The sequence below is a fragment of the Capricornis sumatraensis genome, chromosome 1 (assembly GCF_032405125.1).
Source record: "Capricornis sumatraensis isolate serow.1 chromosome 1, serow.2, whole genome shotgun sequence".
NCBI classification, from domain to species: Eukaryota; Metazoa; Chordata; class Mammalia; order Artiodactyla; family Bovidae; genus Capricornis; species Capricornis sumatraensis.
Window position 1 is genome coordinate 156,914,808 of NC_091069.1, and position 23,485 is coordinate 156,938,292.

General features: G+C 35.8%; 1 protein-coding gene across 2 annotated transcripts in view; it reads right to left on the reverse strand.

Annotated features, from left to right (window-relative positions):
• Positions 1-4,356: 4,356 nt before the first annotated feature.
• Positions 4,357-23,485, reverse strand: part of CBLB (Cbl proto-oncogene B) — a 218,480-nt gene continuing 199,351 nt past the window's right edge. For both annotated transcript variants that reach the window (XM_068990103.1, XM_068990168.1), the window contains 2 exons: positions 17,465-17,584; positions 4,357-5,199 (listed from right to left, as the gene is read on the reverse strand). In XM_068990103.1, coding sequence (XP_068846204.1) covers positions 4,940-5,199; positions 17,465-17,584 — 380 coding nt within the window. In that variant the 3' untranslated portion in view covers positions 4,357-4,939. The remainder of the gene's footprint in view (positions 5,200-17,464; positions 17,585-23,485) is intronic.

Consider the following 23,485-nt stretch of genomic DNA (forward strand, 5'->3'; position numbering starts at 1 on the left):
CTAGAGCCACAGAGGTCAATTACAGGCTATTAAAAATTCTAGGGGAGTCAAAATTAAGACCCAAAAGAGGGTGGTGGCAGTGAGGATGAAGCAGCAGCAAAAATAGGTAATTAAGAATACCACCCAAGTTTCTCTTGAAAATCACGAGGGACATAAAAGAGAGGCATGAAAATTAAATTTCCCTTTAGTTTATAGCTGGATTATCATTTGATGTGGCAATTCCTGTTAAATACACCCTAATCTCTAGGCATTTTCATGGATGTTATTATCTGAGTTCCAGCAAGTGATTCCTAACCTGATTCCTAGGGTCTGAGATGCCACACGGTTGTTCACCTTCGGTCATCAAGGTGCCCTCCCTAGTCTCTGCTGTGTTCCAACCGTCCTACTACTTTTCACCTCCGTCTAAATAACAAGTGTTCTATCATGTGTGCTGTTCCTGTTTGAAAAGCTTTACCTCCCGAGTTCTTTCTTAACAACAACCTTGTTTCTCTTTAGGCTAACAAAATGCTATTCAGTCTTATTATTTCTCTGACTTTTCAGAAGGAACATATCACACCCTACTTTGACAGTCCTAGAAGAGGCATGATGGTTGTTGAAAGGATTAAATGCTTTAACACTAAGTTCCTTGCATATATTAAGGGCCCAACATAGTTCTGGGGCTTCCCTGGTAGCTCAGCTAGCTGGTAAAGAATCCACCTGCACTTCAGGAGACGCCAGTCCAATGCCTGGGTCGGGAAGATCTGCTGGAGGTATAGGCCACCCACTCCAGTATTCCTAGACTTCCCTGGTGGCTCAGCTGGTAAAGAATCCGCCTGCAATGCAGGAGGCCTGGGTTCTTCAGCGCTTACCGTATGTACATAATGCCAGTACAATGTGATAACTTCTGTACAGTGTTCTCTGTATTGCAATTATGTGCTTGTAGCTCCCATTTAATTGTGTGTTCTTTGAAAGTATAATTATCACTACTATGCATGTACCAGTGACCTTCACAACATTCTGTTATGGTTTCTGATACAAAAGCAGTTATTAACATGGTTTGTCTCCATTGTCCTCTCCCTGATATGTACTGGCCAGTAACAAATGATTAGAAAAATCAAGAATTTAAAGAATATAAAGAACAGATGTTACTTTTAAGAAATATCAATTATATGGTATGTCATTAGAAGACAATCAGCTTTTCCCAGATTTGGTATTTCTTACTTAGGGCCTTAATATAACTAACTTTTCAGTTCTAAGGCATGGGAGTAGCTTCTCTACTGTGAAATACCTTTAAATGATATAGTTTTGTTATTTAATAATTGAATCATTTGTGATGGGTATTTGATACAACGTTGACTGTTAGCTCTGAACGTGAAGATAAAAAATACAACACAGAACTGCTCTGAAATGTTTGCATTCATTTGAAAAATAATATACCAACTCTGTTTTTGTTAACATTCATTTTATAAAATACCTTAAAAGAACAGATAAAATTGTACTGGAGTTTACATAATAACCAGAATTGAAAAAGGATGAATAAAATATAAATTAATTGAACACATAGCTATTTTGCCACATTAGACAAGTTTTAAAAAGGTATTAAAAATAAAATAGTAATTGAGAAGAAAACCCTTCACTCAACTGCTGTCATTTTCTGCAAACTCTTCCTAGAAGCACTAAAATTCCAGGTCAACAGGCAGTACCTGTATTGTTGAAAACATACTGCAATTTGCTTTCAAATCTGTCAGCATAAGAGAAAAAAAACTGAAAAATTTAACTGGGTTAGACAATTCAGTGCAAATTAAAGCTTCAAGTTGAAGATCTGAGAGGAAAAATAATGTCCAAACTGTAAGAAATGCTTCTGGCACTGAACAAGAAAAAAATTCACATTATGAAGAAATCTTTGCAAGTGTTCATGTGTGTGGAATATTGAGTTAACCAATGGGCCCTCTGAGGTTCATGGGCAATTAGGGTTCTGTTATTAAGACTATCTGCAATATAGGCAAGGGAATATGGATGGGGAGGGGTCACCTTTGTGGAAGGAAGTTCAAGTTGACCATAAGCACTGCTGATTCAATTCTAGAAAATTTGGCCAGGATAGATGTTACAGACATCAAGGGGAAAAAGAGATTATGGTGATAATTTACTGGATTATCTTTAAAGGTAAGTACTTCTGCCCCAGAATATGTTAGGGGACAGGGGAGAGCAGGTTAATGTTGGCCATGATCTGTTTTAATTATATAAATGGTATGTTGTTGTGATTTTAATCATATTACCAAATCTTGAGAAATGGGAGGAATGTCAAACTTTTTGGATCACAGTGAAACCAAACCTGGATCATTTCCAGCCATTAATGGCTAGTCACTTTTATGATTAAAAACTGTGTTTTTGTTTAATTATTCCTCAAAAAAATTTTTTTTTGAGTTAAGTAATAGGTAGCAGTAAGTTTTTCATGACAGTGTTTGATAGAAAGTTTCCCTCTTTCCATTCCATACAAATTTTTGATTTGGTCTTTTTCATGGTAAAACTAATGGTTGCTATTGAGAACTAGGTACAGAGAGATTTGGGTGCAGGCTAGTAAGTTTTCTTGCAAAATAGATTTTAAAAATTTCAGGTCTAAACTTACTATATTGTCACTATTTTTTTTCTCACTTTCATTGGAAATGTTCACTCATTTTTAAGATTGTTTAAATGAGATTATAGTATGCTTTCTAACACTCACATTTTACATCCTTCCCTGATCTATTAAGAATGCTATCACAATGAAGTGGCAACTTTTGGCTTGTAGACTGTACCAAAGATCAGCAAGTCATAAAGAAAAAAAAAAAAAAAAAACCCCAAACACAGTGCTATTTCAGCATGACATCAGAAAATAATAAAACAAATGAAAAATCATGATGATATAAAATGGAGTTCATAAAGCAATGGAGAATTAGCCAATGCAATTTTTAAAAACATAAAAAACTGCCCTCATATACTTACTTACAGGAAGAACAGTTAAGGCAAATTAAAAATTCTCTTCCAGGGACATGAACCAGCTCAGAATCAGATGAAGAAATTAAAACATGAGCACAAACTATCCAAGGCCTATGACTCCTCAAGTACCTCATGTTAGACCAAGTTGTCAAGTCAGGGCACGTGTCAGTTCACAAAGAAATGCGCTGGTTCCCTCCCCAGGTCAACACGACTATTCAAGTCTTGACTTAGTTTCCTTTGGCTCTGCTACACATTTGGTCACATGCTTTCAAGTCCCAAAGAGACACTCATTACCAGAGGCATCTTTTTACATCACACTGTGTGAAGTTAAACGAGTGACAGAAATGTGCACAAACTCGCAGGCAGTACACATTTAGAAAACCACCTGTGGGTCAAGCATTTAACACAGACCTGGTTTCGTCTCAATTCTTTACTAAATAATAATTTAAAAAGACGACTGCCTGAAAATTCTGAAGCACTGGTGGAAACCTTCCATGCTTTTGTCTAGCAGAGACACTTTTTGACCATCAAGAGTGTGGATAAAGGATAACAGAATACCACAATCCAATCACTTTGTGATGGTTTGTGCTTTAAGAACACAGTGCCTGACAGCACGGAGCACATCACTGGTGCCCAATAAATATCTGTAGGTTTAAAAGTAATAATGTGGTTTCTGAAGAACCTACTTTCATTTTGCAAAAAAGGCAAAACTATATAAATTTCTTTCACCTGACTGGATGGAACAACGTGGAGCAATGAATGAGACTCTAAATATTAAATATGAGCTCTAATTTGATGGTAGAGAGAAAATTACTATTAAGAATTTTGCAAAAAAAACAAACAAAAAAACACGTTGCCACAGTAGCATTAGCACTTAACAGTGCATCAAAGATTTACTGTTTCCACTGCAAGAGGAACTGGTTCCTAAACTTGTTAGGTACCAGAGTGTAGTCACTCAAACAGGAAATGAAGTCTGTTCCACTTTGGGAAAGGTATGCTCATAATTTTATCTGAAAATTACTAATACACTTCTGGGAGATGGCCTCTTATTCAGTATATGCCTCATAAGTAATGCAGGCATAAATATAAGGGACCGCGTTACATAACTTTAGTATGGCACTGTCATGTGCAAGTGTATATTTCCCACCTCTGCAGTAGCTGCTTTCCAATATTTCAGGTTTTTTTTTTTTTTTTAACAGTTATTACACCTCGAGGATGACAAAGATGAGAGTGTGGAAGATTAAAGATCACAAAACTTACACCAAAAAGGGAAGCTCTTCTATATTATATGAAAATCCCTTATAAAAGGCAGTTCATTAACCAAAAAATGCTTTATACATTCAGATTTTCCCCATCTCCCAACAGTGATGGTTTCCAAAGAAAAGACTCAGTAGTGAAGGCCACACACTTGTTTTGCATTAGTTTGATACGCTGAAAATCAGAACCTTTAAAGCATCTTGTAAACGGGAGAAATGAAATTGGACCTGGGTAGGGGGCTGGGATGGGAGCAATCACAATGAATATGTGACTTCGCTGCTGATGGACACAGCAAGGGAGTTGGCTGGAAATGTTACAGCAGACCTGACCACTGTACAGAGGGCTGATCAAGAACACAGTACAGGTATCAAAAAAACCAAAAATCTGAAAACAAAAGTAAAAAACAAACTGCAACTTTGCCAACTTGTAAACAAGGAAAAGCATTTCACAGATTCAAAGTTCAAGGGAAGTAAACGTCTTTAAATTATTTTTGTCAGTTCAACCCTGATTTAAAAGTATGGCTAGCAAAAGTAAGGAAGCCACAGCCCTTGGCATCCTGAGCAAGCAGCAGCTGTCTTCTGAGAAGCAGCCACTTCCAAGCCTCTCTTCTCAATGATGCCACGTGAGGAGGAGAAAGCTTCTCTCTTGAATCCCATCTCACTTTTCTCTCCACACGCCTGGGATAGTCAGCGATTGCTTCGCCTTCTGGTCTTTATGATCTTGGTTGCTATAGATTTAGACGTGGGGAGACTGGAGGGGGGAAGGCAAATTCTCGGAGGATGCTACGGGCCACTTCCACATTATTCTGGGCTATCTCTAAGGCTCTTTTCACTTCTTCAAAGGCATAACCCTCTCCCATGAGTTTTGCAATTTTTGCATCGACATTTTCCAATGCTGCCTCAGGCCCGTGGGGTTTTCTGTGATGAATTTCCGGTGCAGTCCTGCGGGGTCGTGGTTTAGGAGGTCTGGCTGGTGCTTGTGAACCATCTGAGTAGATTTTAAAGAGAAGTATTTAAATAAAGAGATAAAAAGAAAGACAACATTATACATCAGTAGGATTTCATTATTTTATATTAAAATCGTTTTTGTTTCTACAAGAAACATTTTTATATACTGTGGTTGAATAGGTGATACTGTCCCTATTTTGAATGTCAGGAAAACAAAGGCAAGGTGTGTTGGGAATTTGAGAACACAAATGTCTTCCCACTTCTATATATTATTCTTTAAATCATACGAAATAAAAGATATAGCAGAAAAAAATAACTGAAGAAGAAAAGCTTTCACTCTGGCAATACAGTAACCCTTCTCTACTATGGTGGAGATAATTTTCTGGGAAGTTTCTACTAAAAGAAACTGTTACAAGCTCAAGGATATTCCTGCTAGAACATACCCATCAGGTCCTACGTCCCACCCCATTGTCACAAGCCAGACTTCAGAGAAATACGCTTTGCAGCATGTTTTTCCAGTTAGAATCCTGGAAAGTGAGGCCTTACTGATGCTGGGGGGAAATAATGAAATAGCAGATGCTTTGCGACAGCCGTTAGTCAATAGGTTGGTGCTTTGCTGAAATACTTCATCCAGATTCCAATGCAGAAAGCTTAGCTTGAAAAATAAGCAAAGCCAGCAGAAACATGAATGGAGAACTGGGTTCCAGGTCAGTCTCTTGATACTCGTTTCTCAAAGTTAAACCAAATGACGCTGGTGTCCAAAAATGGAAAGTAATCTCATTAAGAACAAAGAAAATATAGGCCACCATCATGCAGATCACCAGGAAGTGGGCTAGTAACTTAAGGGGACATTTTTATCACAGATTTCCATTTATCTGTATATGGTATGTAATCTTAAAAGCCTAGATTTTAAAGAGACTGAAAGCTGTCTTAAACCCATAAATGTTTGATGGCATAAATTTGACAAGACAGACACCAATATTTATTTAATGTTTTTTTCCTTAGATGACTGACAAGTGCAACATTCAGGGACACAGGTAAATAAACAAAGGAGTGAGGCTAGAACACAATGCCTCAGGCCTCCTGTGCTCGTCCCGTCCTTCCTGATCTCCACTGCCTTGCCAACTTTCCTGCTGGCGTCTGAAAACGCTGTAAGCTGATATTTTCAATAATAAATGTAAATCCAAGAATCATCTGATACATTATTTCATATTTTCTCAAAAGTATATTTGTCTGAGAAGGTAATAAAAAAATTCTATTTGTAATTCTAGCACTATCAATATAACATACACAAAAGCCTCCAGGATGAAAATATTTAGTTCTACACAAAATTGGATGATAGTCTTATTTTTGTTTCTTTCTTACAGAATAATATCTAGTTTGAACCGATATTATAGCTATAGATAAAGCTCATTCTGCTCAGACATAAGAGCACACATTAGTTTCGGGTTCTTGGTAAAGTCTGTGTTGTTTTGTGTATCTGTAACTAAACATCTCAAATTATTATGGTCTAGTAAACTGCATTTCTTACTATTGAGGTTTCATTTATTTTTCTATTAAGTATTTCCATTAATGTCATGCAGAGATGGACAATAAATTATGCTTTGCTTCTAATCCCTTCCAAAAAACTATTAGAGATTCTAGCAAGACTTCCTTTAATCAGTTACCACGAAATTTATACACTGAAATACTGTCTGTTCTGGCTTATTTTTCGGTGTGAGAAGGACCTAGAAGTAAATACAAAGTTAAATTCCTTGTACCGGTAGTTTTTGAAGAATTTTTCCAATACTGTTCTTTTGTTCCTATCTAAAATACTGAGAAGGGCACATGACTATTAAGCATTTTTGATACGTATAGCTGTGTAGACTACTCAACTGGGAAAGATGCTGTAACAGCAAGACATCTCATGGTATAATAAAAAATTAAGTTTTAGAACTTGTAGATTTTAGACTTAATAAACATGTGTCTTTGATCTTGGTAGATGACTCTAAAAAATATGACATTATCACCAGAAAAACCCCCAAGAAATCTATTCACTCTGTGAGGCTGCTATAGGTAATACTGGCCAAATGTAAATGCAGATGATAATTTTTTCTTGAGAAAGATATTCTCTTCTTAAAAAAATCATTAAGTACTAAGCATAATTCAGGAAGCCCAAGTTAAGTTAAACCAAATGTTAGGGAAAATAAAACACCCAACAAAATGATTAAATCAAAACCAGAGGAGTGAAGGGATCTCTGGTCTATTTCAAGTATCAACTGGAGGAAATGATTCAAACCACTTGTGGAAAGAATCACAATAGATTTTGGATATATTTTCAGTAAAAAGGAGAAACCTCTGAAGCAAAGATTAGTGTGTCCACAAATACATATTTTTCTTTAAATACAAAACTCTTACATATACCGACCTATTTAACCCTAGTCCTCGCCACCCTAACCTGACATGTCTTTGGAATCTTACAGATGTCCTGAGTTGAACAGTTATCATGTATTAGAGCCCATGAATGGAAGTAAGTGGAAGCTATGTTGTAACTTTTTGCCACCTGTTACATATAAATTTCTATTTATTGCTGAATATTTTATTCAATTTGGAATGTTTTAATTTTGTGTTTGACTGTTTTAATTGGACAGTGTAGCTCTGCACCAGCAACTGACAGCTACAACTTTTCCAGGTGAGGATGTCAATGAGGAGCACCACTCAGAGACAGATTCATCTCTGCGTGGCCACTAAGGTTTAGAGTGACTTTCAGCTAAGTAAGCAGTTTGCTTTATCATTCTCACTCTGCAAATATACTTTTTTGTCTCCATTTTTAGAGGTGTAACTTATCTCTTCTCAGGTAGTATGTGAATTAATGTAATGCTTGGTATATGTGCTAAGGAGACTTTGAAAAAGAGAGGACAATGAATTCACATCTGTAATAGTAACCACTATACTCAAATGCTGTATAGAAAAGCAATTACTATAAATCAATAGGGATTCAAGTGTGGAACAGGAAAAAAAAAAACCTGGAATTTGTAGTGAGCTCTTATAAACTTTTAAGCAAGATAACAATAAGCAAGATCTCTTACAACTTGAAGAGTAACCTTTAAAAAAAAAAACTGTTTAAAAAGTTTCATGCTGATGATTATATCACTTAAAGCCAACCCCCCTCTCTAGACACCTCTTCCTAAAACTCATGGGCAGCCTTCACTGTTTCCACTTCTTTCTCAGTGTCTAAAAGAGGAGACACCAGGTCCTTACATTGGAATGTGCAGGTGATGGAAAGGAGCAGATGAACCGATCTTAGAGTTCCCTCAAAGGAGTTATCTTGTAGTTTTGTAGTGCACTGGAATGACTGTGAATTTTACAAGCTCTGTGGGGATTTCTGTACCTGAATACATGTATCCTTAAAAATGTGACTGGAAGCACATGTGTTTATCCTGGGGTCACTGTCCATGCTCATGGTATTTTTGAACTCCTAGGAGCAATGGCAACAATATCCAAGCAAGTGCAAGAAGATGTGGCACCACCAGATACAAACCGTACATCTTCCTGGTCACTAGTTTTACTCAAGGATATGAGAGACTTAATGTTTTTAAAGATGGAAATGTAGACATACCAAGTAAAATGTAAAATTTGTAGACATATTTGAAATAACAAAGATTTTTAAGGCAATTCCTTGCATGTGACGGTCCACTATTTAGTTAAAGACATAATCCCCTTGTCATGCAGAGTTAGCTCTTTGGTGGGGAAAAAGATTTGAGAAGTGCTAGTGTGACAGTATTGGAGAAGGCAACGGCACCCCACTCCAGTACTCTTGCCTGGAAAATCCCATGGACGGAGGAGCCTGGTAGGCTGCAGTCCATGGGGTCACCAAGAGTCAGACAAGACTGAGCGACTTCACTTTCACTTTTCACTTTCATTCATTGGAGAAGGAAATGACAACCCACTCCAGTATTCTTGCCTGGCGAATCCCAGGGATGGCGGAGCCTGGTGGGCTGCCATCTATGGGGTCACACAGAGTCGGACACGACTGAAGTGACTTAGCAGCAGCAGCAGTGTGACAGTATACCAAAACGTTGGACTACCATACAATAATTTAAAGTGACATTGACATTTCAAAAAAAGTTTAATGATGTGTAAGAAAGGTATGATACTATATTATACTGTGGAGTATGATTTCCACTGTGTGAATGTGTGCATGGTCAACCATTAGAAAGAAGGGCTCCAAAATGGCAAACTGTTTCTATTGATGAAATGGTTCCAGGTAACTTTTGCTTCGTTAAATTCTACTTTATTCTTTAATGTCCATGTACTACTTTAATAATTTTAAACAAAGCTTCAGATTCTGTCTACTGTGCTTTTTACAAGTCTGAATCTTAAAGAATCTTGAGCTTCTGAAACTTAAGAATCTTAAAAAAGTACAGAAAGCACACCGTATCTCCCTAAAGTCATGTGATCATAAGGCAGTTTTGAAATCTCTCCTACAATTTTAGATTTCTTAGTACCCTCTTCCTTAGCTCCTGTTTTTGATTTTTCTCATCGGTATCTCCAAACTCAGCTTAGCAATCATTATTACATGAATGAGTGAGTTAAGTTTTTAAACCTAACATTTTAAACCTAACAACAGTATAAATGGCTGCATACTTACTGAATCAAATCCCATCATTTACTAGCTTTGAGACCTTGGGTACAATACTAAACATTGTTGTGTCTCACCCATTTAAGTTATGGCTAGATCTTTTTTCCATAATAAAAACTACTCAAAACACATTAAACTAAATTCTGTTATTTATATTTAAAATTATAGGTGCTAAACTGCACATAATCTTTTTTAAAGTTTGAGATATAATTTCTAAGATTATTTCAGTAATTCACTGACAACACTTGGGATGGACATCAAGAGTCTTGGAATACATATTTTTTCATGTATAACAGTACCTGAGTATTAAAAATAAATAACTCATTAAGATATAAATCTCATTTTATTATTGACAGATAAGTTGGAGCAATTATTTCTGAAACTCATGTAAACTTGAATTGCTGCCACTATCGATATACTATCTAATTTTAGAAGGACATGTTTTAGATACACAGTTTTTACTAAATTACAAATATCTTCACATACACTATAGTAGGTAATTATGATTGTTAAAAACAGAGCCTAGGTTATAACTTTAATACATTCAGAAAATTGTTATAGAAGAAGTATTAGTATATTAGTATTATCTTTGTAAGAAAAATAACACTATGTTCTGTGGTTTTAAACCTGAAGCTGTGTATAAGGAAAAATATTTTAGGTAGCTGAACTGAAGTAAAACTCTATATATAACACTGCAATTTCCTTTGTTGGAACATAAAACCTTAAAAACACTATCTTAAAACATCTCTAATAATAACAATACACAATTCCAACTCTTATGTGAAATGAAGCCATAGTTTCCAATTGAGGTCTTAATATAAAATTCATTCAACATCTGATCACTTTTCCTTTAAGTTAATGAAGGAAAAGTAGTACTGGAATCAATTCCTTCTATGAGACCTTCTTTATTTTGCAGGTATACTTGGTAATAATATCTGTTACAAACACATTTAATACAAATCATGCGCTGAAATTCTAGCATTAAGTGTTGCCTTAAATGTCCTTCTAACTACTAAGAATATTAAAAAGCTCAGCTGTACTCATCAGCATGAGCAAAAGCTCATCATTATGACTTTGTAGTCTGTCAGCTGGATGCCCTGAGTTTTTAAAGAACGGTATTCAAACTGTAGCACACGTGTGTTACAAGAGAAAAGCAAACTGAAAAATGTGTCAAAGCTCCTGCATAGCTAGTATAGACATGAACCCCACATGAAGAAATAAGCAGATTATTAGCAAAATAATAATTTAGCATTATAACATATATCATTATAACATATTCATATCATTAAATACTGTTACATCTAAAAACTAGAGAGTTATAAACTTTTGGAGGGGGAGGAATAAAACATTCAGAAGGCTCTTTATATATGAAGACATGCACACATCTTTTTAAGATAAGTGTATAAGGAAAATAATTTTAAATCAAACTTTTGGAATTAGAAATATTCTTTTCATAAAGTTTATTAACATAAATTAGTCACCATCAACTAGATCACCATAAAAAATAGAAATGGAATTTATAAGATGCAGCAAATTATACCGGAATCCTCAACAGTCATCTTAAAAAGTATAAAAATGCTACTGCAAAGTAAGTGCTGTTAGTATACCAAAGGCACATATCATCCAGTCTCAAGTTTTTGATGGAAAGATCTAATCCAGAAGGCAAGCTAAGTCCCTCTTCTAGTATAAAATAAACTAGTGGACAGCTTGGTAGCCCTGTGAAGGAGCATGTGAACAAGTATCTTGCTGGAAAAAAAGTATCTTATTATTTTCCATGGTTTCACTGTGTTTGTAAAGAGAGTTCAAGGAGTCAGTTGAAATATTTGATGTTACAGCTAGCTGAGACCCTCAAAGTAATATCAAGACTAGTTTTTCACTCAGGTAAAAAGCCAGTTCAGGCTTCTGGTAAATGCCGATCTGGGGATATTTCAACGGGTTTGTCACTCCAAGTTCTTCCGTGAAATTTCTAGTGTAATACTAACTGGAATTTCTACCAGTTGAAATCATATATGTAAATGATGTTGTTCTGGGCTCAATAATACCTGCATGCTATGGTGTAAACTAGAAAGCTGTGAAAATAGAATGTTTAGGCCACAATCCTTCTTGTAACTTGAGAATATGTTTCTGTTAATACAGAGCTGGTGATACAGAATGTTATTTTTAAATCAGTCAAGGCACTCTTCTCAAAGTTGTATTTTAACATCTCAAGGAATTTGCTTTATTTTAATATATATATATATATATATATATATGCTGCTAAGTCGCTTCAGTCGTGTCTGACTCTGTGCGACCCCATAAACGGCAGCCCACCAGGCTCCCCCATTCCTAGGATTCTCTGCCTTTCAGCTGAAAATAGTGTTTCAGTGGGTATCCATGGATATATCTGAAATATTGGACTGGCTAGAAGTGAACTGGTAAAGACAGCATGGACCAAAATTTGAAAAAGTTAGTAAAATTTTCCGAGTTATATTCAAGTATGAAAACTTATGAAACTACAGAGGGATTTTTATGCATCTCCCATGCATGTCATCAAGAACAGAGCTATTGTGTTAATAATTCTCAAAATAGCTATCTACCTTGATTTGGATGTTACAGAATGGACAACTGCTCACTATTAACAAATATGTGAGCTGAAATTTGAGCTTGAAAGCAAACTGAATGCAACAATATGTTAAAAAGGATCATACACCACGATCAACTGGAATTTATCCCAGGATTGCAAGGATTTTTCAGCATCCATAAATCAGTTTGATGTATATCACATTAACAAGCTAAAGACTAAAAACCATATGATCATCTTGATACAGACTTGCTTTTGATAAAATTCAACATCCATTTCTGATAAGAACGTGGGCATATAGGGAACATACCTCAACATAATGAAGAACATACAGGGCAAACCAAACATCATACTCAACAATGAAAATCTGAAAGCATTCTAAGATCAATAGGACAAGGATGCCACTCTTGCCACTTTTGTTCAAAATAGCTTTGGCAGTCCTAGCCACAGCAGAGAAGTTAAAAAAAAAAAAAGGAATCCAAATTAGAAAGGAAGAAGTAAAAAAAAAAAAGTCACTTTGGAAGATAGCTTGCTACTATACACAGAAAACTGTAAAGATGCCACCAGTAAACTACTAGAGCTTATTAATGAGTTAGGTAAAGCTGCAGGATACAAAATTGAAATACAGAAATCTGTTGCATTTCTATACATTAACAATAAAGTATCAATGAAATTAAGAAAACAATCCCATTTACTGTCACAACGGAAAGAATAAAATACCTAGGAATAAAGCTACCTAGGAAGGCAAAAGACATACTCTGAAAACTATAAAACACTGATGAAATAAACTGAAGGTGATGCAAACAGAAAGATATATTCTGTTCTTGGACTGGAAGAATAAATATTGTCAAAATGACAATACTACCCAAAGCAATCTACAGATTGAATGCAATTCCTATCAAATTACCAATGGCACTTCTCAGAGAAGAAATAATTTTCAAATTTGTATTGAAACACAAAGGACTTTGAGTAGTCAAAACAATCTTGAGAAAGAAGAATGGGGCTGGAGGAATCACACTCCCTGACTTCAGACTATACTACAAAGCTACAGTAATCAAAATAGTACTGTACTGGCGCAAAAACAGACAATAGGAATCAATGAATAGAATAGAAAGCCCAGAAATAAACCCATACATTTATGGTCAATCTATAACAAAGGAGGCAAGAATATGCAATGGAGAAAAGACAGTTTCTTCAATAAGTGGTGCTGGGAAAACTGACAGTTGTATATAAAAGAATGAAATTAAAATAGTAGCATATACAAAAATAAACTCAAAATGAGTTTAAAGACCTAAATAGAAGACCAGGTATTATAAAACTAGAGGAAACCAAACAAGGGATTAACTTCCAAAATATATAAATAACTCATCCAGATCAATTTTTACAAAACACAAAAAATGGGCAGATCATCTAAAGAGACACTTTCCAAACGAAGACATACAGATGGCCAAGAGCCACATGAAAAGATGCTCAACACTGCTAATTATTCAAGGAATGCAAATCAAAACTACAATGATATATCACCTCACACAGGTCAGAATGGCCATCATCAAAATGTCTACAAACAATAAATGCTGGAAAGGGTGTGGAGAAAAGAGGACCCTCCTACGCTGTAGGGGAGGATATAAACTGGTGCAGCCATTATGGAGAACAATATAGAGATTCCTTAAAAATGAAAAATCAAGTTACCATATGATCCAGCAACCCATTTCCCAGGGATATATCTGGAAAAGATAAAAAAATTCAAAAAGATACATGCTCCCCAGTGTTCACAGCAGCACTATTTAAAGTAGCCAAGATATGGAAATAACCCAAGTGTTCATCAATAGCTGAATGGATAAAGAAGAGACTATACATACATACGAGGGAATATTAGGTAGCCATAAAAAAGAATGAAATAATACCACTTGTACCAACATGGATGGACCTAGAGATTATGACACTAAGTGAAGTAAATCAGACAGACAAAAACAAATCACATGATGTCACTTATATGTGGAATCTGAAAAGTAATATAAGTGAATCTATTTATGAAACAGAAACTCACAGACATAGAAAACAAATTGGTATAAAAGGGGAAAGGAGCAGGGACGGATAAATTAGGAGTTAGGGATTAGCAGATACATAGTACTATATATTGGAGAAGGAAATGGCAACCCACTCCAGTGATCTTGCCTGGAGAATCCCAGGGACTGGGGAGCCTGGTGAGCTGCCGTCTATGTAGTCGCACAGAGCTGGACATGACTGAAGTGACTTAGCAGCAGCAGTACTATATATAAAATAGATTAAAAAACAAGGTCCTACTGCATAGCACAGGGAACTATATTCAGTATGTTGCAATAACCTATAATGGAAAAGTATCTGAAGATGAATATATATATATATACACACATACTATATATACACAGTACATATATATACACATACAAAAAAGATCTTCACAACCCAGATAATCACGATGGTGCGATCACACACATAGAGCCAGACATCCTGGAATGCGAAGTCAAGTAGGCCTTAGGAAGCATTACTACAAACAAAGCTAGTGGAGGTGATGGAATTCCAGTTGGGCTATTTCAAATCCTGAAAGATGATGCTGTGAAAGTGCTGCACTCAATATGCCAGCACATTTGGAAAACTCGTCAGTGGCCATAAGACTGGAAAAGGTCAGTTTTCATTCCAATGCCAAAGAATGCTCAAATGACTGCACAAGTGCACTCATCTCATAAGCTAGTAAAGAATGCTCAAAATTCTCCATGCCAGGCTTCAACAGGACATGAACCGTGAATTTCCAGATGTTCAAGCTGGCTTTAGAAAAGGCAGAGGAACCAGAGATCAAGTTGCCAACATCTGTTGGATCATTGACAAAGCAAGAGAGTTCCAGGAAAACATCTACTTCTGCTTTACTGATTATGCCAAAGCCTTTGACTGTGTGGATCATAACAAACTGTTGAAAATTCTTCAAGAGATGGGAGTACCAGACCACCTGACCTGCCTCCTGAGAAATCTGTATGCAGGTCAAGAAGCAACAGTTAGAACTGGACATGGAAAAACAGACTGTTTCCAAATTGGGAAAGGAGTACATCAAGGCTGTATATTGTCACCCTGCTTATTTAACTTATATGCAGAGTACATCATGAGAAATGTTGGACTGGATGAAGCACAAGCTGGAATCAAGATTGCTGGGAGAAATATCAATAACCTCAGATATGCAGATGACACCACCCTTATGGCAGAAAGCAAAGAAAAACTAAAGAGCCTCTTGATGAAAGTGAAAGACGAGTGTGAAAAATTTGGCTTAAAACTCAACATTCAGAAAACTAAGATCATGGCATCTGGTCCCATCAGTTCACGGGAAATAGATGGGGAAACAGTGACAGAGTTTTATTTTTTTGAGCTCCCAAATCACTGCAGATGGTGACTGCAGCCATGAAATTAAAAGACGCTTGCTCCTTGGAAGAAAAGCTATAACCAACCTAGACAGTTTATTAAAAAGCAGAGACATTACTTTGGCACAAAGGTCCATCTAGTCAAAGCTATGGTTTTTCTAGTAGTCATGCATGGATGTGAGAGTTGGCCTGTAAAGAAAGCTGAACACTGAAGAACTGATGCTTTTGAACTGTGGTGTTGGAAAAGACTCTTGAGAGTCCATTGGACTGCAAGGAGATCCAACCAGTCCATCCTATTGGAAATCAGTCCTGAATATTCATTGGAAGGACTGATGCTGAAGCTGAAACTGCAATACTTTGGCCACCTCATGCGAAGAGTTGACTCACTGGAAAAGACCCTGATGCTGGGAAAGATTGAAGGCAGGAGAAGGGGACGACCATGGATGAGATGGTTGGATGGCATCATCGACTCAACTGTCATGAGTTTGAGTAAACTCCTGGAGTTGGTGATGGACAGGGAGGCTTGGCATGCTACAGTCCATGGGATTGCAAAGAGTTGGACACAACTGAGTGATTGAACAGAACTGATATACACACAAACACACACATATACATTCAGTTATATAATACTTTGTTATATACCTGAAAGTAACATATTATAAATCAACTGTACTTCGAAAAGTCAAAACACAGTTAAAAAAATACTGATATAGGACAAAAATTTACATAGGAAAAACTTCTGATGCTTCTAATTGTGAGACAAATATATTGTTTTAATTCTTTAATATGTGTATGTTCAGCATAACATCTATCAGTTACTCTTCCCTCCTCCCTTGTATCCAGCCACTCATCCAAGAAATATGTGCTAGGCACTCCTCTGGACACTTGGGGATATAGCAGTGAACCAAATCATGCATATATCTTTAAAGCATTAATATTCAAATGAGGAGATAAATAGTCAAGCAAACAAATTAATGGAAGGCGGTATTAAGAAACGTAAGGCAAAAGAAGGGGATAGAAAGTGACTGTGTAAAGTAGGGGGAGCTAGTTTAGATATGGTGGGTCAAGGAAGGCATCCTGAAGAAGCAGATCAGCAGCATTTCATTAATAATGGCTATGAGTATGACTTGTAGTTACTAAAATGGCACATCCTTCTATTGGGTTGGTAAAAAAGTTTGGGTTTTTCTGAAACATCATACCAAAATCCTGAATCAACCCTTTGACCACCCCAGCACTTACTGACTGGCAGCTGAACATTGCATGATAGCCCTAAATAAGCTTGAAAATTAACAGTCTGGTGCTAATAGTAATTCTAAACAGTTTTTTTTTTTTTTCCTTTAATGGAAAAATAAGAGAATGCAACATTTCAGTGTATATAGACATCTTTCCCATTTCTCATATCTGATATGGCAAAACAAAAGTTAGAAAATGAAATATTTACTTACTTGGCTGTCTTGGATCTTCCCATGAGCTCAGTTAGAGAATGAATAGATTTTTGAGGCACAGAACATGCCTTACTGACAGATTAAAATTAATATTAAGGCTTAGTTTAATATTTTCTGTGAGACAATTCTATAGGCATTCTTCACATAATACATGCTTTAAGAGCAAATGCAAAGGTGATAAAAATACTTTCTTAGGCTGGCAGCACTCGTTAAAATATATAATGAATGAAAGGTGCTCTAAAAAGCACTATGCAAATGTAAGGTATTATTCTTAGTATTATTAGCCAACTTACCCGAAGATGAAGGAAGCGGATCATAGTCCTGTGATGCTCTGTTGGATTTGACATTTTCACCTGGTAATCTCCTAGCAGGAGGCAAAGGAACTTGGCCACTTGCTGGATCAAAAAAGGGATCTTAAAAATAAAGATAATTTTCAGATTAAAACTATTATCTCTGCCAACTGGCTGAAGAAAACAATTAGAAATTCTCTGTAAAGATCAATTTTTGAAAATAAGAAAACATTTCATGACTGATAGTAACCATTTCTAACCTGCCTGCATATTTCGAATTTATTCATCACTTGGTCAAAAATGCTTTTCCCTGTTTTTCCTAACTGATGCACACTACTAATTTTGTATCTTTCAGATCTCTTATTTGATGGTAAAATTGTTGATGATAAAAACTGTTTCTAATTTTAGTTTTATGCCCCAATTTGTCCTGTACAATGAATAGAAACTGTTGTAAAGTCAACAAGAAAAAGTGGATTTTGAATTTTGCCTGTTATAGTATTATCATATCAATTAATCTCTCTCAAGCATTAGGCAGACATAATCTGTAAAATGGGCTTGACATCTAAAGGACAGGGACTTTATCTTATACTCAACTGTGTTTGAATTATATCTCCTAACAGAAACACGGTACCAGGTACACTGCTTGGTAAATAGCCTGTACTTCATAGATACTTACTTTCAACTACCAAAAACTAATTTAGATTCTGATTTTTCATAAATTCAAATTCTGTGAAATTTGTATTGCTAACATAAGGCTAAAATGTTAACTACTAAAGAAGAACAGATATTTCATTGTTTTAAATTTGAGTTTGAGATTAAAAATGTAAGAATTTGATAATTTAAGAAGGAAATGCATAGACTGAAGTTTGACTAGACAATGTAAGGCAAGAATTGAAGTCATTATTTTCTTCCCTTATTTGAATACAATAATCATCCCCAGCTTTGCTAGAGACATTTTTTTAACCTAACCGAGGCTACTTAATTTGATTTCATTAATTTTGAAATTAAAATGAGTCTTAGATTCTGAGTTTTCAATAATTAAAAAGTCAATAGATCAGCCTCATTAATTTTCCTGAAACATTTTAGGAAGGAGTAAGAAGATAAATTCCATGCAACAAATATTAATCTTTTGATTTTGGAAGGCTAACCAAAGGGACCAAATATGGTTATTTCTGCATAAATATAGAAAATTTCCAAAGATTTATAGTTAAGTGTTCAATAAATTTTACTTTTAGTTCTTATTCATTCTAAAACATCACAGATTTAATATTAGGTCAGAGAAAAGACTGTCTACTATAATACATAAACTTTTCTGTTTCCTTAAGGGTAAATTTAGTTTTGTTAGATATACCTAAGCTATTTCTAATCATCTATTTAAGGCTAAATATTAGATTCCAGACTGATTACTGAGTCATGAATAGACTACATAATATACAGTAGTATGATATTGTACCATTAATCTATTGCATCTGAAAAGTCACAGGGTACACTAAAATGTGAACATAAATAGTATGGAATATTTAATTCAATTCCGAACCACTATGATGCTTCATGATAAGTTTGGCTACTGGTCAGGAACAGGGTAACCTGGGCTTCTGCAGCAAACTGTAAGGTTGGAAGGGTTCCTGCTTCAATGGGAAAATACATATGATACGGTTACTACAGAGAGTACAATAATTACCAAACTTGAAAATCAATAGTTTTTAAAAATAAATTCTTCAAAAATCCACTAAAATAAAATTTTATATCCACACTTAGGATTAAAACATACAAAGTGAAAATACCATAGCCAGATTATCATTATATATAGTAATAAATGTTTCAGAAATGAATGAATAAACATGATGGGGTTAGTCTACTCTAAAAAGCAGGATACTACTGTCTATGATTTACAGTGTGGTAATGCTAAATTGAAAATTTTTAATACTTATTTTAAGAGATTATTAAAAACTGAAAAAAGACTGGGAGGAAAAGGTTTGCTCTGCACTTTAAAGTGCAGAAACAGGTATCAATCAAAATAATGCTGTGTAAAAAGGAAACCTAACAAGAGGTTTTCTCTGGGAGGAGGCGTTATGGAATTTTCTTAATTCTTTTTCCCCACTATCTGAAATACTTACAATCTTTTACTCAAGTGTAGGAAAAGAGGCAATTTGAACAGTTAAAACAATGGCATCTTTCCTCTGGACTGCCCAAAAATTATCTCAAAGATACTGCCCGAAAGTTATCTCAAAGACTGATCCAATACTCTGAAAGTTTTAAAAGACTATCAATGCTAGATGTAACTGATAGGCTTGTAATAGGGTTTAAAGAGTTACTGAAGTGAAACAAAACTCCTCACTCTTTTAACTCATATTCATAAAATCCCCCCCATATGTAGTGATTTACCACTGATTAAGTCCCCCTTCAGTACCCATCTGAGATATATGAATTATTATTAATTCAGGAAGCTTAAGAGGAATGCATTTTTTTCACTCCTAATTCTTCTCACTGGTCAGTCTTTGATCATTTGAGGAAACATGGAAGAAATCTAATCATTCTTTCACAAATACAGTGGTTGAAGGCAACTCTAATATATTCAAGATCTTCAATTCTCTTGGTTAAAACACCTTCACTTCCTTTAACGTACCATAGTTCACATGGTGTCGTTTTATTTTGCTTTCTCACGCTGGCTGCATTCCTCCAGGAATAAGCTAGTCTTGGGTTTCTCCAACTTGAGCATGCATCAGAATCACCCCAAAGGCTTGTGAGAATACAGACTTTTGGTCCTACTTCCAGAGTTTCTGATTTAGTAAGTCTTGAGTAGGTCTAAAGAATTGGCATTTTTAACAAATTTCTAGGTGATACTGATGCTGCTGTTCTCAAGACCACAATTTGAGAACCACGATTCTACCCCATGAATCCTTCAACACTCAGACATACTAGTCTCCACACTGGCTATGCCCCGGGGAGGACCTCGCCTTGCTGGATCTCTGACCTGAACTCTTTGAGGGCAACCATCAAAGGGCATGAGCACCCTCGGAAACCATGTAATGGTTGTGCTTCATAAAGGTCATGGGCAACCAAACCCCTAAAGCATTCCCAGTAACTGTTGCTAATGATCCAAGCCTTTTCTGTACTTTACTTATGCAATTGCATTTCTGGATCCCAGTGAAAAATTTTCCTTTATCTCTAATAAAGTCAGTTTGGCTAGCTTTCAGAGTTGAATTGTTACTTTAAGATTGGATAAGGACTTTAAAAGAAGATTCCAGGTAGAAATATAGTGAGGGAAAGGTTCAGTAAGGGCTGCCAGATACATTGTGTATTTTGTGCACTGCACAAAGACGCAGTACTGGGAGTGAACAGACATAACTGCAGCCTCGGCTTTGTTCCTGGAGCACTGGCTCTAGCACAAAGCAGAGGGAGGCATGCCTATTTCAACCCACCAACACAAAAGAAATGTCTTTTTGTAGTGCACATAAAAGCATGTATGTGCTAGCAGTAGCCCTGGGGTTGTAGACAGGAAAGCGTAAAGCTTGTTTTGAGGACTCTTCAGGTTTTGTTAAGATATGACTGGCTTGTCCAGAGTAGATGGCTCATGTACCGCGGGGTGGCCATTACTATTTTGCCAAAAGAAATCTTGCATGAAGGCCTAAAATGGAAACCAGATAAAAGCAGCATCAGAGCTATGTCCCTGCTTCACTTCCTCTTTTTGATCGTATAGCAGCCCTAAGGCTCTTTTGCAAAACACTGGGCCCTGTAGTTTAAAAATCACTATTATAGAGCAGTCAGTGGGCTTGTAAGGCTGGAAAGGTGGGCCTGACTCAGGTGTGCAGGGCACTGAATCCTGCAATAAAGAGGCTGGTTTAAAGAGGTACTTAACATCATGAAGATACCTAACCTTTGTCTGTAATTAGGGATACAGATTTCTTCAAGGAAACCAAATCTCCATAATGCCAGAAAAGGCTTATGATTACTCTGGTCTAAAATTTTACAGATTAAACTATAATGGAAATAATGGCAGTAAAATGCTCTGTTTAAATTTAGCAATCACCTTTGTTTACCTTATATGGTTCTACAACTACTGAGTTAAACTTTGGTTTAGTATTTATAGAGGATTCTTTCAGGAAGTTCAATTTAGAGTGAAGAACTGATTTTATGAATTTTCTATTACACTTTTTAGACACTATAATGTTTTAATCCTTTGCAGAATGATATACAAAGTACTTATTTATAAGCTGAAAGAAACCCTCGTGTTCTATGATATTCCATTAAGAACAATTAAAATACTTCTTTTGATAAAGAGGAGGTCTAACACATGTGGTTTAAAAATGAATAAAAACAGCAACTCACTGGATCTCATAAAGCAACTGGCAACAGACTAGAAATTTGTCCTGTTAATGACAGGAGACTGGAAATGGGGAAGAAAGCTGCATTTTTTTCTTCTTAGAAGTATTTAGTATCAAGGGATGTCAATATTATTTGGAATGGAATTAGAATACTTCCATGTATAAAAGTAGGTCAAGTGTGTGTGTTAGCTGCTCAGTCGTGTCCGACTCTCTGCGACCCCATGGACTGTAGCCTGCCAGGCTCCTGTGTCCATGGAATTCTCTAGGCAATAATACTGTAGTGGGTAGCCGTTCCCTTCTCTAGGAGATCTTCCCAACACAGGGATCAAACCTGGGTCTCCTGCATTGCAGGCAGATTCTTTATCCTCTGAGCCATTAGGAAAACCCAAAAGCAGGTCAAGAGTGAGTCAACAGTTTCAAATGACCCTGCTCTGGTCTCATATTAGCCTCACACCATAGGCTAAGGATAACTGCTCCTGAGCCTCTCTGGCAGTCAAGCAAAGCTATACATGAAATAAAACAGTTTACACAACAGTTTCATTCTGTCTAATAAAAAAGGGGGCTTTTCATTTTGAAGTATTTTTTTCTTGTAATTAATGATGAGGAAAAAATTTTTGAAGATTTTTACAAAGCACAACAAACAATGAAATTATGATAAAGAACTGAAATAAATTACAATTGATTCTTTTGAAACAGGTAAAAGCATGTGTGTAAAATGTTCTAACTCCTAGAAAGCTTAATTTTAAAAGAAGTCACTTCACTGAGCTTTCACTCAATGGGCTTAAATGTAGCTCAGACTGGTAGCATTCAGTAAATTAATGTGATCCATGAGGTCAGGGAGGCATTTCACAAGGTGAGTGACACAGGACAATTCAGTATTTACTGACAAAAAATTAAACTCAAAATTATTCCTTGAACATAAACTGCCTTTAGGAACTGAAGCTATTATATACTCCAAGTTATATGTCTATAATTTTGTATGTCATGTACAAACTGCCTCAAACTTCTAAATTATCAAACCAAATTGAAAAAAAAGAACCATGAGAAAAGTGTAAAAGATCCCAAAGTTTTCTATGAAGCATATAGGTGGCCAAAGGACAAAGTTAGTACTCTTCAAAGGCTTTCATGATTTATCTCATACACATATGTAAAGCAGTTGCTAAGAAAAAATCTTTATCCTATGTTTAATCAAACCAAACTGAGGAAGCAAATGTTTGAGTATAGATCACAGTATCGCCAACAGGGCTGATTGGAACAGTTAATATGAGCAGATTCAATATAACTGAATTTTTTTTTTTCCTGATAATTCTGACTAGTGAAGTGGATGGTTTACTAAGTCTTTTTATTTCTACTCCTCACTTGAATTTACAAAAAGCTATATATTAATTTTTCCTCAAAGATCAATAATTTTAGTAAATACACCAAGGCATTAAAAATAAAAACAGTAACACAACAATAAAATGTAGATATTTCAGAAAAAAACACACCTATTAATGTTACAGCAGTATAATTTACCAAGATATTATGTTTTGGAATAAAATAATGACCCTAAAGCATATTTAGTAAAAATTTTTAAACATGTTATTAGAAATATCACACTCAGAATTAGGAGTGAGTCTAAATTTGTCCCCATCACTACTGGCCCAAACACAGAGCCCTTCTGGTTCTCAGGGATGCCTTTTGTAGCATACAGGTGTTA